The sequence below is a fragment of the Coregonus clupeaformis genome, chromosome 29 (genome assembly GCF_020615455.1).
Source record: "Coregonus clupeaformis isolate EN_2021a chromosome 29, ASM2061545v1, whole genome shotgun sequence".
In the NCBI taxonomy this organism is placed as follows: domain Eukaryota; kingdom Metazoa; phylum Chordata; class Actinopteri; order Salmoniformes; family Salmonidae; genus Coregonus; species Coregonus clupeaformis.
In genome coordinates, this window is record NC_059220.1 from 43,434,170 (window position 1) to 43,449,773 (window position 15,604).

The 15,604-nt window shown below is 43.5% G+C and overlaps 1 protein-coding gene across 1 annotated transcript; it reads right to left on the minus strand.

Moving 5' to 3' along the window:
• Window positions 1–1,346: 1,346 nt before the first annotated feature.
• On the minus strand, window positions 1,347–14,994 carry LOC121545127 (YTH domain-containing family protein 2). Its single transcript, XM_041855541.2, has 6 exons — window positions 14,813–14,994; window positions 14,572–14,596; window positions 13,171–13,247; window positions 10,881–12,524; window positions 8,444–8,512; window positions 1,347–2,952 (listed from the first exon to the last, which is right to left on the minus strand). Exons 1-6 carry the CDS (start codon window positions 14,837–14,839, stop codon window positions 2,929–2,931), a joined length of 1,866 nt encoding a protein of 621 aa, XP_041711475.2. The 5' UTR covers window positions 14,840–14,994; the 3' UTR covers window positions 1,347–2,928.
• Between the last annotated feature and the right edge of the window lie 610 nt (window positions 14,995–15,604).

The following is a 15,604-nucleotide window of genomic DNA, read 5'->3' on the forward strand; positions in this document are numbered from 1 at the left end:
TTCAATCACTTTGTACTTTTTCTTTCATACAGTCGACATGTAGGCACGTCAGACAAATGTTATCCACATAATGCAACACACTGTATTATCCTGCCACGTTCACATCATGTCGGAAACTCAGGACCTCAGAGTTAACATGAACAAAAGTTATTTGCGTAGAGCTTCCTATTGGTTGATTATGGTACCTCCCAAGTGGGAAACTCTGGATTTGAATCTTCCGTCCAGGTTGGCAAGTCAGAAATGTCAGTTTCCGTCATGACGCGAACACGGCACCGCTATGATTCCGTGGTAGCGAACCATTCATGAGACCAGGCGACTTGCGAGGCTAGTGAACGTGCTCTTGCACCCCAAAAAACGTGTTTCAACGTAATCAATGCACACAAAGGCCATGGTTACTAACCCTTCCAATTCAGATCTTTTGACCATAGTTATTTTACCAATAATTGGGCAAAAAAAATCTGAATTGGGCTGCAAAATAGGCTACATGAAGAAGTGTTAAAGGCTTAAAGCACAATCCGACTCGTGTGCTGGATGGATGGATGGGGGGTCTGTGAGGTATCGCTCCTCTGACAAAGAGTCTTGATTTTCAGATTAATCACCAGTATGTGTTGAGGACACCTGCATGAAGGGACTCACATTGAGAATACATTGTGACAATAGGCAAAATATATAGCAAACATAATAATTGGTACGCAAAACCTATAGAAGAAAGAGGACTTCACTGGAGGTACTTTGCAGTTAACACGTGTCAAACTCTTTCCATGGAGGGCCGAGTGTCTGTGGGTTTTCGCACCACCCTTGTACTCAATTGATGAATTAAGGTCACTAATTAGTAAGGAACTCCCCTCACTTGGTTGTCTAGGTCTTAATTGAAAGGAAAAACCAAAAACCTGCAGACACTTAGCCCGCCGTGGAATGAGTTTGACACCCCTGATCTAACACATAGGTTGGAGAGCACTTGGTCTCTAACCTTTTTGAACTGACATGAGTCTTTAGCCCTGTCAGAATACTTTTCACACCATTTGAGTATGGTAAATCATTGATCTTACATGTTTTGATAAGCAAGACTTCTAGTAGTAGGCCAATATTTTGCAGGTCAAATCTGACATCAGATCAGTGATAACTTCAAGGTATGACTGATTAATTATAGTACTTACACTGAAAATTATGGCATACACTAAATGAGGTCTGTAATTTCAAGGGCCATAATGTGCGAGTGATGAGTTAGACATAGCATCCTGATGATCCTAAACAGAGTCCTACCGAGTGACCCTGCACCTTGGGGAATTCAAGATACGGAAAGCATGTTTCTCACGTCTGTGCTAATGCTATACAGGTTGTTTCACTAACATATTCAACAGCAAGACTGCGTCATAAAATAGGCCTACATGTTCAGCATCTCCAATTACAAAACCCAAACCTCCCTTGAGACTGAAATGCCCAAAATGTAGGCTGAAATTCACTCCAATGCCTCCTCTGAGCCTCCAGTTACATACTTGACATTGACCCGAGTTGTAGTAGTTACAGATGCAGAGTCGAGCACAATGAAAAGATCACAACAAGCATGAAAACAGCAGCACATAGGAAACACCTACAGATACCACTCAATATTCTACTGGCCTAATCAATGAACAAAGCTGTCATTAACAAAACTCCCATAGCTTCGCTTCAAGAAGAGAAAATAGCAAACTGGACTTTTGTGGAGCATCTTTATTATGCCACAGTTAAAAGCCAGTCGTTTTTGAAAGAGGACCTTATTTTTTACACCAACATTGACATTCTGCGAGAGTAGTGGTGGTGTTATGGTTGAGCAGCCAGCTGGGGAGGGGGAAGAAAGGGGGGGGCGCATTGTGGATGGGGATAGTGGTGCAAGAGGGGTGTTAGGGGTAGAATTAAGTGCGAGGGTATAGGGCTTAATTACCAAGTAATAAAACATTCATTTACCCTTAAATAGAGAAAAAGGATGCACACAGCATGACAAGAAGTGCTTACAGTCAAACAAGGGGAATGCACAAGTTCTTGCTGAGTATACCACATTTATTACTTTGAACTGATTAATAGAAAGAGTGAGGGCGAGGCCACTCGCGTCAGCGCGGTCTTTAAGAAAACGGAAGGGGAGGAAGAAACAAATATGGTGAGAGGAAAGCAACATTAATGAACAGGTCCAAGAAAGAGGGTAAATAAGTTCCGAAGACTGCAAACAGGGCCCCGTTTTGTACAATTGTACACTAGAAAATAATTATACAATGACCAAGGCTCTAAACTTAATGTTTTAGTTTCAATCCCCCCCCCCCCAAAAAAAAAAAAATAGGGTAATCTCAAACATTCGTTTTAGTTATTTTTTATGACAGAAGATGGAAGCATAGGAAACAAACTTCTTGCAGGGTGCGATGAAAGTACCCACGACGACAAATATCCACTGAGGAGACCCCTCTGCGTCCTGTTGGATCCTTTAATCTTCCACAGGAGGGGTTTACAAAGAAATTAGGCAAACGGCCCGCCTTCACTTCCGGGCACTAATAGTAGCCGACACTAAACATTTCCAATAGAATTTTGTGTGAGAAGAATTACAGACTTGCTCTCGGACTGTAAAAACAGATGATCAATGTAAAAAAAAAAGATAAAAGAAATGCATACCAGGGAAAAAAAAAAAAAAAAGAGCATATGTAGTGGAATGGGGTGGGGCAAAAGAGATTCACCTAAGGATACTATGCATTAAGTTGTAGTCCTATGAATAATCGTTTCTTTTTCTTTTACTACAAGTTCGAAGTAAGTCTTTTAAAGTAAAAAGAAATCAAGAAAGTCTTCATTTAGTTTTTTTTTTGTCCTTGGTTAATCCCCCCCATTTTGCATTTCTTGAAAGATCTGAATGTGAGATGGGGGTGGAAAGTGGGGGCTATTGCAGTCTTTTGCCCAAAGCAGTAACTGTTACTTGACACGTCCTTGGCGCTCCTGTGGGACACAGAGAAAACAGGAAGAGTTCAGTTTGGGGACTCACATCAAAACATGACACACGTTAGAGATTTAGGGCTTTTCAGAATGTTTTAGATCCAATTTTAAAATGTAACCAGTGGGCATAATTATTATACTCCCATCAATGGATTTAAGAGTGGAGTTTGTCATTCTTTAAATGTCCTTGTCCTCTGTAGCTCAGCTGGTAGAGCACGGCGCTTGTAACGCCAAGGTAGTGGGTTCGATCCCCGGGACCACCCATACACAAAATAAATGTATGCACGCATGACTGTAAGTCGCTTTGGATAAAAGCGTCTGCTAAATGGCATATTATTATTATTATTATTATAAATTGCATTTTTTGTTTTGTTTTTATGTTTAAAAGCAAGCCCCATGTCTGCTGGTGCTAAACATCTCCCTACCACCAGGTCCCAACAGTCCCACCGAGTAGTTCTACACGAATACATAAACAGGATGTGTATAGCCTACAACATGCAGTTCTGATCACCTTTTCAGACATTTGCAATAGTCATCCAGGGCAAGACATGGGCCATTTGTCCTCATTCAGTCAAGAGTACATTGAGCACAAAATGTCAAAGTACATCTGCATTTTGATCACTTGAGAGAAAGGGAATTTAACTTGATGAAATGTCCTCTGATTCCAAAACAAAGGTGGCTGTCTAACAGGGGAGCAGGAAAACAGTAGGTTTTACACTGGAAGTGTAATTTTTTGCCAGCGTGAGGAGAAAGTGAGACACTTTCTCAAGTGTTCTCGGGCGTGAGCCACGCATAGAATTCTTGAAAATAGAACCCGAGTGTAATTTATTTGAATGAGTGTCTCACATACAGTGAGGGACAAAAGTATTTGATCCCCTGCTGATTTTGTACATTTGCCCACTGACAAAGAAATGATCAGTCTATAATTTTTATGGTAGGTTTATTTGAATAGTGAGAGACAGAATAACAAAAAAATCCAGAAAAACACATGTCAAAAATGTTATAAATTGATTTGCATTTGAATGAGGGAAATAAGTATTTGACCCCCTCTCAATCAGAAAGATTTCTGGTTCCCAGGTGTCTTTTATACAGGTAACGAGCTGAGATTAGGAGCACACTCTTAAATGGAGTGCTCCTAATCTCAGCTCGTTACCTGTATAAAAGACACCTGTCCACAGAAGCAATCAATCAGATTCCAAACTCTCCACCATGGCCAAGACCAAAGAGCTCTCCAAGGATGTCAGGGACAAAACTGTAGACCTACACAAGGCTGGAATGGGCTACAAGACCATCGCCAAGCTTGGTGAGAAGGTGACAACAGTTGGTGCGATTATTCGCAAATGGAAGAAACACAAAATAACTGTCAATCTCCCTCAGCCTAGGGCTCCATGCAAGATCTCACCTCGTGGAGTTGCAATGATCATGAGAACGGTGAGGAATCAGCCCAGAACTACACGGGAGGATCTTGTCAAGGATCTCAAGGCAGCTGGGACCATAGTCACCAAGAAAACAATTGGTAACACACTATGCCGTGAAGGACTGAAATCCTGCAGCGCCCGCAAGGTCCCCCTGCTCAAGAAAGCACATATACATACCCGTCTGAAGTTTGCCAATGAACATCTGAATGATTCAGAGGAGAACTGGGGGAAAGTGTTGTGGTCAGATGAGACCAAAATCGAGCTCTTTGGCATCAACTCAACGTATTTGGAGGAGGAATGCTGCCTATGACCCCAAGAACACCATCCCCACCGTCAAACATGAAGGTGGAAACATTATGCTTTGGGGGTGTTTTTCTGCTAAGGGGACAGGACAACTTCACCGCATCAAAGGGAGGATGGACGGGGCCATATACCGTCAAATCTTGGGTGAGAACCTCCTTCCCTCAGCCAGGGCATTGAAAATGGGTCGTGGATGGGTATTCCAGCATGACAATGACCCAAAACACATGGCCAAGGCAACAAAGGAGTGGCTCAAGAAGAAGCACATTAAGGTCCTGGAGTGGCCTAGCCAGTCACCAGACCTTAATCCCATAGAAAATCTGTGGAGGGAGCTGAAGGTTCGAGTTGCCAAACGTCAGCCTTGAAACCTTAATGACTTGGAGAAGATCTGCAAAGAGGAGTGGGACAAAATCCCTCCTGAGATGTGTGCAAACCTGGTGGCCAACTACAAGAAACATCTGACCTCTGTGATTTCCAACAAGGGTTTTGCCACCAAGTACTAAGTCATGTTTTGCAGAGGGGTCAAATACTTATTTCCCTCATTAAAATGCAAATTTATTTATATCATTTTTGACATGCGTTTTTCTTTTTTGTTGTTATTCTGTCTCTCACTGTTCAAATAAACCTACTATTAAAATTATAGACTGATTATGTCTTTGTCAGTGGGCAAACGTACAAAATCAGCAGGGGATCAAATACTTTCTTCCCCCTCACTGTAGCAGGCCTGTTAGGCTGGGTTTACTCTCCACGTGTTCTCCAGACCAAAATGTAACCAACACGTCCGTAAAGTTTCTAATTCTGGCATGCACCAAAATCTCTGTGCAGTGTATAGTGAAATCATTTTTATATATAAAACTTAAAATGTATTCAGGGGAGCCCAATTGAGACCATGGTCTCACTCCCAATGGTGACCCAAGTAAACATTTCCACAAACAGGGTGAAAAATGTACATTACAAATAAAAGCACAACCTCAAAACCACAATTTCAACAAATAAACCACTACAATCAAAATTGAAATCCTCAATTAATTCATTCAACACCAGAGTCCTAAACTGCCCTAGCGGCACCAGGGAATCAAGATGCAAGGAATTTTGTAGGTTATTCCAACAGTGGGGGGCACTAAAATTAAAGGAGGACTTACCTAAATTGGTCGAAACCAGAGGGACCTCAAAGCGTGTTTGGTAGCTCATTCTTTTATACATTAGCAACGAAGTCAGGTACACTGAATACAAATATAAAACGCAACATCTTAAGTGCTGGTCCCATGTTTCATGAACAGAAAAGGATTCCAGAAACTTTCCAAAAGCACAAAAAACGTATTGCTCTCAAATGTTCTGCACAAATGTGTTTACATCCCGGTTAGTGAGCATTTCTCCTTTTCCAAGATAATCCATCCACCTGACAGGTGTGGCATATCAATAATATGCCATTTAGCAGACGCTTTTATCCAAAGCGACTTACAGTCATGCGTGCATACATTTTTGTGTATGGGTGGTCCCGGGGATCGAACCCACTACCTTGGCATTACAAGCGCCGTGCTCTACCAGCTGAGCTACAGAGGACCACAGTCAGAAGCTGATTAAACAGCATGATCATTACACTGGTGCACCTTGTACTGGGGACAATAAAAGGCCACTCTAAAATGTGCAGTTGTGTCACCCAACAATGCCACAGATGTCTCACGTTGAGGGAGTGTGCAATTAGCATGCTGACTGTAGGAATTACTACCAGAGCCGTTAACAGAGAATTGAATGTTCTGAAACAAAGCTGAAAATGTCCCAGTTCTTCCATGGCCTGCATACTCACCAGACATGTCAACCATTGAGCATGTTTGGGATGCTCTGGATCGACAGCATGTTCCAGTTCCTGCCAATATCCAGCAAATTCGCACAGCCATTGAAGAGGAGTGGGACAACATTCCACAATCAACAGCCTGATCAACTCCATGAGAAGGAGATGTGTCGCGCTGCATGAGGCAAATGGTGGTCACACCAGACACCGACTGGTTCTTAAGGGATCTGTGACCAACAGATGCATATCTGTATTCCTAGTCATGTGAAATCCATAGATTAGGGCCTAATGAATTTATTTCAATTGACTGAATTCCTTATGAACTGTAACTCAGTAAAATCATTGAAATCATAGCACGTTGCGTTTATATTTTTGTTCCGTATGTTTATGTACACAGCCCTGATTAGCAGATAAGATCGTCTAGACTCTAGAGCAGGGATCAACTAGAATCAGCCGCGGGCCGTTGTTTTCTTGCGCGGATGGTCAGGGGCCCAAACATAATTACAAATTATTAGTAGACAGCAAATTGACCGCAAAAAGCCCAAAACAGATATAATAAAGCCACTCCTGCGTTGTCTTGGCTGTGTGCTTAGGTCCTCAGCGCTCTGGAGCAGGTTTTCATCAAGGATCTCTGTAGTTTGCGCTTGGCATTCAGGCCAAAGAGTTCAATCTTGGTTTCATCAGACCAGACAATCTTGTTTCTCATGGTCTGAGAGTCATTTAGGTGCCTTTTGGCAAACTCCAAGCAGGCTGTCATGTGCCTTTTACTGAGGAGTGGCTTCCGTCTAGCCACTCTACCATAAAGGCCTGATTGGTGAAGTGCTGCAGAGATGGTTGTCCTTCTCGAAGGTTCTCCCATCTCCACAGAGAAACTCTAGAGCACTGTCAGAGTGACCATAGGGTTCTTGGTCACCTCCCTGACCAAGGCCTATCTCCCCTGATTGCTCAGTTTGGCCAGGTGGCCAGCTCTAGGAAGAGTCTTAGTGGTTCCAAAACATTTTCAATTTAAGAATAATGGAGGCCACTGTTCTCGGGGACCGTCAATGCTGCAGAAATGTTTTGGTACCCTTCCCCAGATCTGTGCCTCAAGACAATCCTGTCTCGGAGCTCTACGGACAATTCCTTCGATCTCATGGCTTGGTTTTTGCACTGTCAACTGTGGGACCTTATATAGACAGGTGTGTGCCTTTCCAAATCATGTCCAATCAATTGAATTTACCACAGGTGGCCTCCAATCAAATTGTAGAAACATCTGAAGGATGATCAATGGAAACATGATGGACCTGAGCTCAATTTCGAGTCTCATAGCAAAGGGCCTGAATACTTATGTGAATAAGGCATTTCTGTTTTTTATAAATTTGCAAACATTTGTAAAAAACTGTTTTTGCTTTGTCATTATGGGGTATTTTGTGTAGTTTGCTGAAGATTTATATTTATTTAATCAATTTTAAAATAAGGCTGTAATGTAACAAAATGTGGGAAAAGTCAAGGGGTCTGAATACTTTCCGAAGGCACTGTATGCAAATAAAAGTTAACTGGTTATTGGTCATGTTGTGGGCCAAAAATACCATCCCACCTGAACAAGCTGAAATTCCAGGCATTATTTTCAAAAAGCTTAAATTGAAAGGGCATGATGATCATTTTCACAATTTCAGAGTGTTATTTCGACCTCTGTGTGGAAATATCAGCAATAAAACAGTAAATCATGTTTTTGACTTCACTACCCCATTAATAACATTACATTTTAGTCATTTAGCAGACGCTCTTGTCCAGAGCGACCTATAGGAGCAATTAGGGTTAAGTGCCTTGCTCAAGAGCAGAGAGATTTCTCACCTAGTCAGCTCGGGGATTCGAACCTGCGACCTTTTGGTTACTGGCCCAACGCTCTTAACCACTAGGCTACCTGGCCTAATGAAGTAAAAATCCATACAAAAAGGTTAGTACAAGAGGACGAGAGGTAGGTGGGAGCACTAGGGCGTGTTACCTGAAGTCTGTAATGACTCCTGCTGGGGTTTGGGTTGCTGGGGTACGGCTCGCTTCCCTGGACCTCCACCTGGTAACACAAAACATCAGGCTTTAGTTTTGGAACAAAACAGGAAGGATGTGAGGCCTCAATCGATCTCAGGCATACATGCATCAACTTTCAATTGATTTACAAAAATTGACTTTGTGGTCTTTAAGTGGACAGATGAAAAATTACATTTGAATCGCAATCAGTCAACCATGATCGGAATCTAAAACATTAATATTTTGTTTCATTGTTACATTATACAGCAAGGAACATTCATTTGAGTTGTCAGTATATCGCCTTCCTAGTGCACATGCCTCTCAGCTCTACTCTGAATTCTGAACCTAAGTGCATGTTGATATTACATCAATACCAAATCAGTGGTAATCACCGGGATCAATGTGTTAGCCACAAAACTATGATTAACACGCATCTCGTTTTTTCTAGATAAGAGTTAATATATTTAATTAAATGATAAAAACACTGGTTATACATTGATCTTTGATAACTAGTAAATATTGAGTCTTTGTAATATTTACAGGGGAGTTTCTCTGAGAAATACCCCCAGGTGCAGAGCAGTTTCCTTGTCGCAGTAAATAATGCAGACCGTGTTTTGCACACAACCGCAGTCATGCAATGTGAAGTTACTGATGGGAAAGTACGCTACGCTTCAAGTTCCAAAATAAATCAAATGTTATCAGATAGCACCATGTAAGGAAGCATGATTTGAGTTTCAGCAAAATAAGCTTGAAGGAAACATACAAGGCAGAATTTAAATTTGCAACATATTGTTGCAACAGCAGGCAGGACTGTCCAATATAACCCAATAACTAGGCCTATGTTTTGATGTAAAGAAAGCCGCTTCCACATCTCAGATCTGACAAACAAGCACTCTGTAGTCCGTATAAAAACAGGGTCGGTAATACAGAGTTACAGAACTACAGTGAGTGTAACCCTTTCTGACAATCTATTATGATTTACACAGCTTGGCAAGGAGTCAGAACCCAAGCTAGCCTATAGGCCCCTCAAATTCAAATCTGTACCTCAAAGCCAGTTCCACTGCTCCCCCCCCCCCCCACCCCACATTATTTCCTTCTAATCATGGACTGATTTAGATCTGGGACACCAGGTGGGTGCAATAAATGACTAAGTAAAAAAGAAAATCAGCAGTAATCCGGACCTTGTAGGGTAAGATTTGAATATGTTATCATCCTACTTAGACAGCTTTTGCTAACATGGCCTTCAATGTATCATCTTCAAAACAAGTCACGTCGCACTGCTGTGAGTGGAAGTCATCAACATTAGTACATTGAGCAAGCATTTGTTCCAAACAAAGGATGAACATACATCAATGGCCATTTAGACTGAAGGGCCAATGTAAACATGCATTTCATATGTGAATAGAAGCCTTTGGAAAAGACTGAGCATAATAATGAATATTCTAATTATTTTGGGAGTCACTAGAAAAGGTCAACAAAATGCATTTTGGTGGTCACAAGGGTGACTGCTGGCATTTAGCATTTGGTTTACTTGATTCTTGCAAAAACCTTTTTATTGTATATAGGAACATAGTGGCCTTACTGGCCTAGAGCATTGATTTGGTGAGCCAAGCATCTGAACCATTTCCTAAATAATTACAGAAACCACAGCTCAGGCAAAGAGGGCATCATTTTCAACTGTAAATGCCTATGCAAAATGCATCAATTCCTTATACATTTCCAACAGAACAAAAAATGTGAAATTGCTCATTGATTAAATACCGAATTGGAAATATACATTCAATTTCATACAGACACTACTGATCAACACTTTTTAAAAGTAAGAAAGTAACATGGAACACACATACATAAATACACACAGTACCTGTCAAAAGTTTGGACACTTACTCATTCAAGGGTTTTTCTTTATTTTTACTATTTTCTATTGTACAAAGCTGTCATCAAGGCAAAGGGTGGCTATTTGAAGAATCTCAAATATAAAATGCATTTTGATTTGTTTAACACTTTTTTGGTTACTACATGATTCCATGTGTTATTTCATAGTTTTGATGTCTTCACTATTAATCTACAATATAGAAAATAGTAAAAATAAAGAAAAACCCTTGAATGAGTAGGTGTGTCCAAACTTTTGACTGGTAGTGTGTGTGTGTATATATATATATAAACAAATATTATTTACTGCATTTTGTTTCTGGCATATCTACATTTTCTGTAGGAATGGCACATTGTAAGATTAACACATGCATAGTGACTGATGATCTACATCAACAACATAACTCCAACAATTATTTGCTCTCCAGATGCTCTCAGAACCTTTACGCACACACACGGCTTCCCATGCCCCTCCCCCCAAGCATACAGCCAAGGTGTAGGGCCTATTCATTTCCCCAGGTGGGTGGATGGCAGGCCGTTACCTTTTTCACACACTCCTCCTCCTCCTGGCGCTTCTCGTAGTGGGAGAAGTCGTCGAAGATGGAGGTGGTGTGCTTGTAGCCGGCGATAATCTTCAGCACCTGCCGCGCCTTGTCCAGGGGCACCTCCTGCGTGTCCCGCGAGTTGGTCACTGGCTTGTTCTCGTTGTTCTCCAGGCGGATGTGCCGTAGCTGGCTGTTGGGAACGTCCTTAACAAAGATCCAGCGCACGTCAAAGCGCCCTTTCCACTTGTCCTGCGACCACACGCCAGCACAGGTGTTATAGTCCACGGGCGAGCGCATCTCCGCCACACCGCAGAAGTGGCCACTGCCGTTGACGCTGAAAAGCAGGTAGAGGGGGCCCTTAGCACCCAGCGAGCGGTAGGCGGCGTCCAGCCGCTTATTGCCGTGCTCCGTGCTACACCAGATGTTGTACTTGATGGAGCGGTGGATGTCATCTTCAGAGTAGCTCTTGATGATGAACACGCGCCCCTGCTTGGGGTTCCAGTCAAAGTCCTTGGGGTTGTAGTTGTTGACCAGGCGCAGTTTCTCAAGCACCGGGTGGGGCTCCGAAGGTACTGGCACCACGCCCACGTTGGGGGGAGACTGCCCCACCCCGCCATCCCCAAAGCCGTTAGCACGGTTCCGTGGAGGGACCCAGCGAGTGGGCTGAGGGGGCTGGGTGGCAGGCGGGGGGCCCTGGGAGAGCTGCAGCTGCCCCCCCATGCCCTGCTGCCCATTGGGGGGGAGCTGGTGCTGCCCAAGCTGGGCCGAAGGGGCCACCAACTGTCCGTTGCTGAGATGCAGTTGCGGGGTCCCTCCGACCGTGGCGCCGGGCTGAGGGGAGGCCTGGTTGGGTGGCTGCCCGTTGCTGGGGATAGGCGCATGCTGTGGGGTGGACACTTTAGGCATGTTCCCCTTGTTGTCCCAAGTGCCGATGTCCATGTTGTGTTTGATGGGCGGAGGGGGCAGGTTGGTCCCCGCTATGCCCCCTTTGGTTTTCAGCTTCGGCTGCGGCTTGGCAGGCTTGCTGGCAATGTCCGCCCAGGAGGCGGGTTTGGTGGGGGCGATGGAGATGAGGGGCAGTGGCATGCTGGGAGCTCCACCAGACACCTGGCTGTGGCCGTGACCCAGGGGTCCCCCGGGGAGGCCGGAGCCCACCACCTTGGGCGCCCCCATGTCCCCGGCACCACTGCCAATCTTAAGGCCCGCCAAGCTGTCCAAGCTGTTCATGCCGGGGGCCTTGTTGAGGGGCTCGTTCTGGGTGAAGGGGGACTGTCCGTCGATCATGGCGCCCCCTAGCGAGCTGGGCGCGTAGGCGTAGCTGCTGCTGTAGCCAGAGCTCTGTGTGGACTGTCCCTGAGAGCTGTTGTTGCCCCAGGCCGAGAAGTCGATGCCGCTGGGGAAGAAGTTGAAGCCGTGCTGGCCCAAGAAGGGGTTGCTGCCCAGCGGGCCGGGCTGGCTGAACATGGCGTCGGGCAGGAAGTGGTGCTCCCCGTTGCTCAGCTGTCCATACGAGGCCAGGTAAGGCATGGGGGGGTCGCCGCCGGTGGACCATGCTGCCTCGTTCAGGGAGTAAGAGAATCCTATGGAAGGGCTGTAGTAACTGGGCATGTAGGAGTCTGACATGGCCGTATAGGCATTGCTCTGCGGAGAGAAGAACACTAATTAGACTGCTGACTGTATTTCAATCATTACATCCTTTTCTGGATCTCCCTCAGCCTCTTTCGCCACCTAGACTAGGACGACAGTGGCCATTTTCACACCAGTGAACTGCTTTATGAAGAGAAACAGTGGCATTGCTACTCAACAAAAGGATGCAGCATTCCTTTGACTGGAGGAATACAGGCTCCATTATTTCCATTGTGGCCCACTTTTCTGGGAAGTGCCCACTCTACTGAGGGGCACCCAATAATAGATGCCAACCGAGGCCGTTACGACAAGATGAAGGCCAGTTTAATTAGGAGTCGGAATTCTAGGAAAGCAAATGGACTACGTAGTAAACCGGGAGAGAAGAGTCTTTCTGCGCTAAATGCCCTGGCATGGACACATGATGAATTGCAACAGTATAAAAGTAATTTACTATAAAGCTATAGAGCAAAATCTCCCTGTTTTGCATATTTACCATCGTAACCTATGAGTCATGTAGCTTGTTGATTATCCTGATTATTTATATTAAAACTGAGGCGGTTTTTAAATGTTACGTGAACGAATGCTATAAATAAGGCAGACTAAGCAGGCAAATGTTAGGAGCAGTGTGTGGCCTAGTCAAACTGATGGAAGTGGTACTCACCTGTCTGGCCTGAGTGTTCAGGTAAGGCTCAAACTCATCATTCAAAGTATCCTTTTGGGTCACAGCTCCGTTTTGCACTGGAAAAGAGGAGTAGACATCAATGTAAGACATTCAATATATTGGTTTGCATAAGGTGGAAATTGTTGCAACTAGTCATAGGCCTACACACTTGCGGTTGGTGGTGAGCATGACAATAAGCGTCAGGCAGTCATTACATTTAATAATACATCCCTAGTATTGCACAACTTCAGTTCACAGGCACAAATGGCACAATATGCTGTTTTAATGCACTAAAATGGGTAGCATAAACAAATGCATGTGGATTGGTTGAGTTGGACAACAGTTGTCTTTCATGTTGGCTAGACCTATTGCTACTGTTCCACCTTTAAAACAAATAACTGTAGGCCATAGGCATGAATTGTGTCAGGTGCTGCGGTATATGTTAAAACATGCGAAAACGGCCTGTTTATTACAGTGAATCAGTTGCATAAGTCTCTTGACAGCCACCAATGGGAATGGAAATAGGTGAGGTGTTGCTGTAGTATATTGTTTCTAGCTGAAACTTTCGAGGAGTAAACCCAATCGATTGGTATTAAATATCAGTGATTGGGGTCATGACATATGTTTAATTTGTGCCCGACATGTGTCAATTCGTCCTGACATAAGCAGAAACTGAAAACGAATAGCCAAACTGGAAAACAGGCCTGGCTAGTAAACAAAGTTACCTCAAAATATTGACAGTCAGAACCAAAACATTTAAAGTTAATGGTTATTGTGAAAATAGCTGAGCTACTGGTACGGTGAGAACAGCATGCTCGAAGACGTGTCATTGGCAGGCAATTCATGCTTATGTTCACGAGCGCGAAGAATCCTTTAAATCGCGAGGTTAGCCAGCTAGCAAGGAACTACAAGGCACAACCGCTTTATTTTGAGTGGAAGGTTCAAATTAATAAGGTAGTCGCTAGCATTTAACCAACTACTAAGTAAACCACCAACTAGATGTCTGGCTTTAGAAATGCCTAGCCAGCTAGTTTGCAAATGTAGAGTAATCTCAGTTAGGTAGCGCAAGCTAACTCCCAAACTAGCCAGGCTAACTAGCTAACATTAAAGCTAGCGCTGACGGATTGCCTCAAAATACAAAATGGTGTATTAGCACAACTGACAGTAAATGTAATACAACTAAATGATTAGCTAAGTAAGTACTACCAACTTATCGGAAATTTGTTCACGTGTCCAATCAACTATAGAAGCTAAATGGCCGCTTTGGTGATACTGGCCTGCTATCTGGCTGGCTAGCGAGCCATCATCACATCTGCGCACGCAGAAGAGGGTTTCCGAACACACCACACGGAAAAGATCCGCATACAGAGCCAGCAAACTTGTCATGTTACGATAGCTTACCTTTGTTTCCTTGGCCTTTCGGTCTCTGGATTGGGTCCAGGTGATTCATGAAGGTTTGATTTATGAGAAAAGAGGAAGGGAAAAATAAATGAAGAAATGTATATTCACCAGTCAGTCCTTTAGCAGGTGGTCAGGCCTACTGCACTACAGAGAGTCACTGTCTATGGAACAAGCTATCCTAACTAGCTACGTTTCGATGGAAATTTGGCCTCGTAAATATTCAGAAAGTGACTCTCTTTACCTGTTCAAGAAGGCTGCTGGCTGACATGTCTTTCTCACTGGAGCCTTTGTATTTTAATTGGTTTTTAATTTAAGCGGCAGGGTGTATGAAATTTATATTTGAGAGTTAGCCAAGTGCCCCTGTCTCTCTACAGAGCTTAGAATCTACACAATGGCGGGCTGCAGCTCCTTCGCTCTCTCAGCGCTGAGCGATTTCTCAACATGGCTGAGAGGCCGGGTTTATCGATAGCATTTATTTATTACGAAAATGCGCCCCTCAATGGCATGGAGGAACTATATTATGCATGTAGGCTTTTAAAATAGGCTATTGGAAATATTAGTATAATAGACAAAGGGAGATTGTCTTTAATTAGGAAAGTTGATTGATTTAGGCATACATTTCCCGCACATAACATAGCATTTAATTATTTTATTTTTTTACAAAGTTTCATCCATACATTCTTTATAACCATTAAGTACATTTTACACTAAATATCTGCGTGCTCCATTTCTGAAAAGATTGCACATGCACAAAAACTTGGCGCATGCCATACATGTTTCCCGTTATAAATTAGACCTTTAGTAAAACTGTGCGCACGTGAACGAGCATTATAATGCCGTGTTCAAGTGCTAGTCGGAACTAGGAAACTAAGAAATGTCCAACTTGCTATCTGGTTGAATGTGGCAGGTGTATACAGTGAGAGAAAAAAGTATTTCATCCCCTGCTGATTTTGTACGTTTGCCCACTGACAAAGAAATGATCAGTCTATAATTTAATGGTAGGTTTATTTGAACAGTGAGTGAGAGACAGAAT

What these genes read in the sequence shown, in the direction of transcription:
- LOC121545127 (XM_041855541.2), bottom strand. Translation starts at nt 14,839, where the DNA reads ATGTCAGCCAGCAGCCTTCTTGAACAG. An exon ending in CCAGCAGCCTTCTTGAACAG is followed by an intron (nt 14,597 to 14,812) that starts GTAAAGAGAGTC and finishes GACCCAATCCAG; the next exon opens with AGACCGAAAGGCCAAGGAAA. An exon ending in GGAGTCATTACAGACTTCAG is followed by an intron (nt 2,953 to 8,443) that starts GTAACACGCCCT and finishes TGTGTCCCACAG; the next exon opens with GAGCGCCAAGGACGTGTCAA.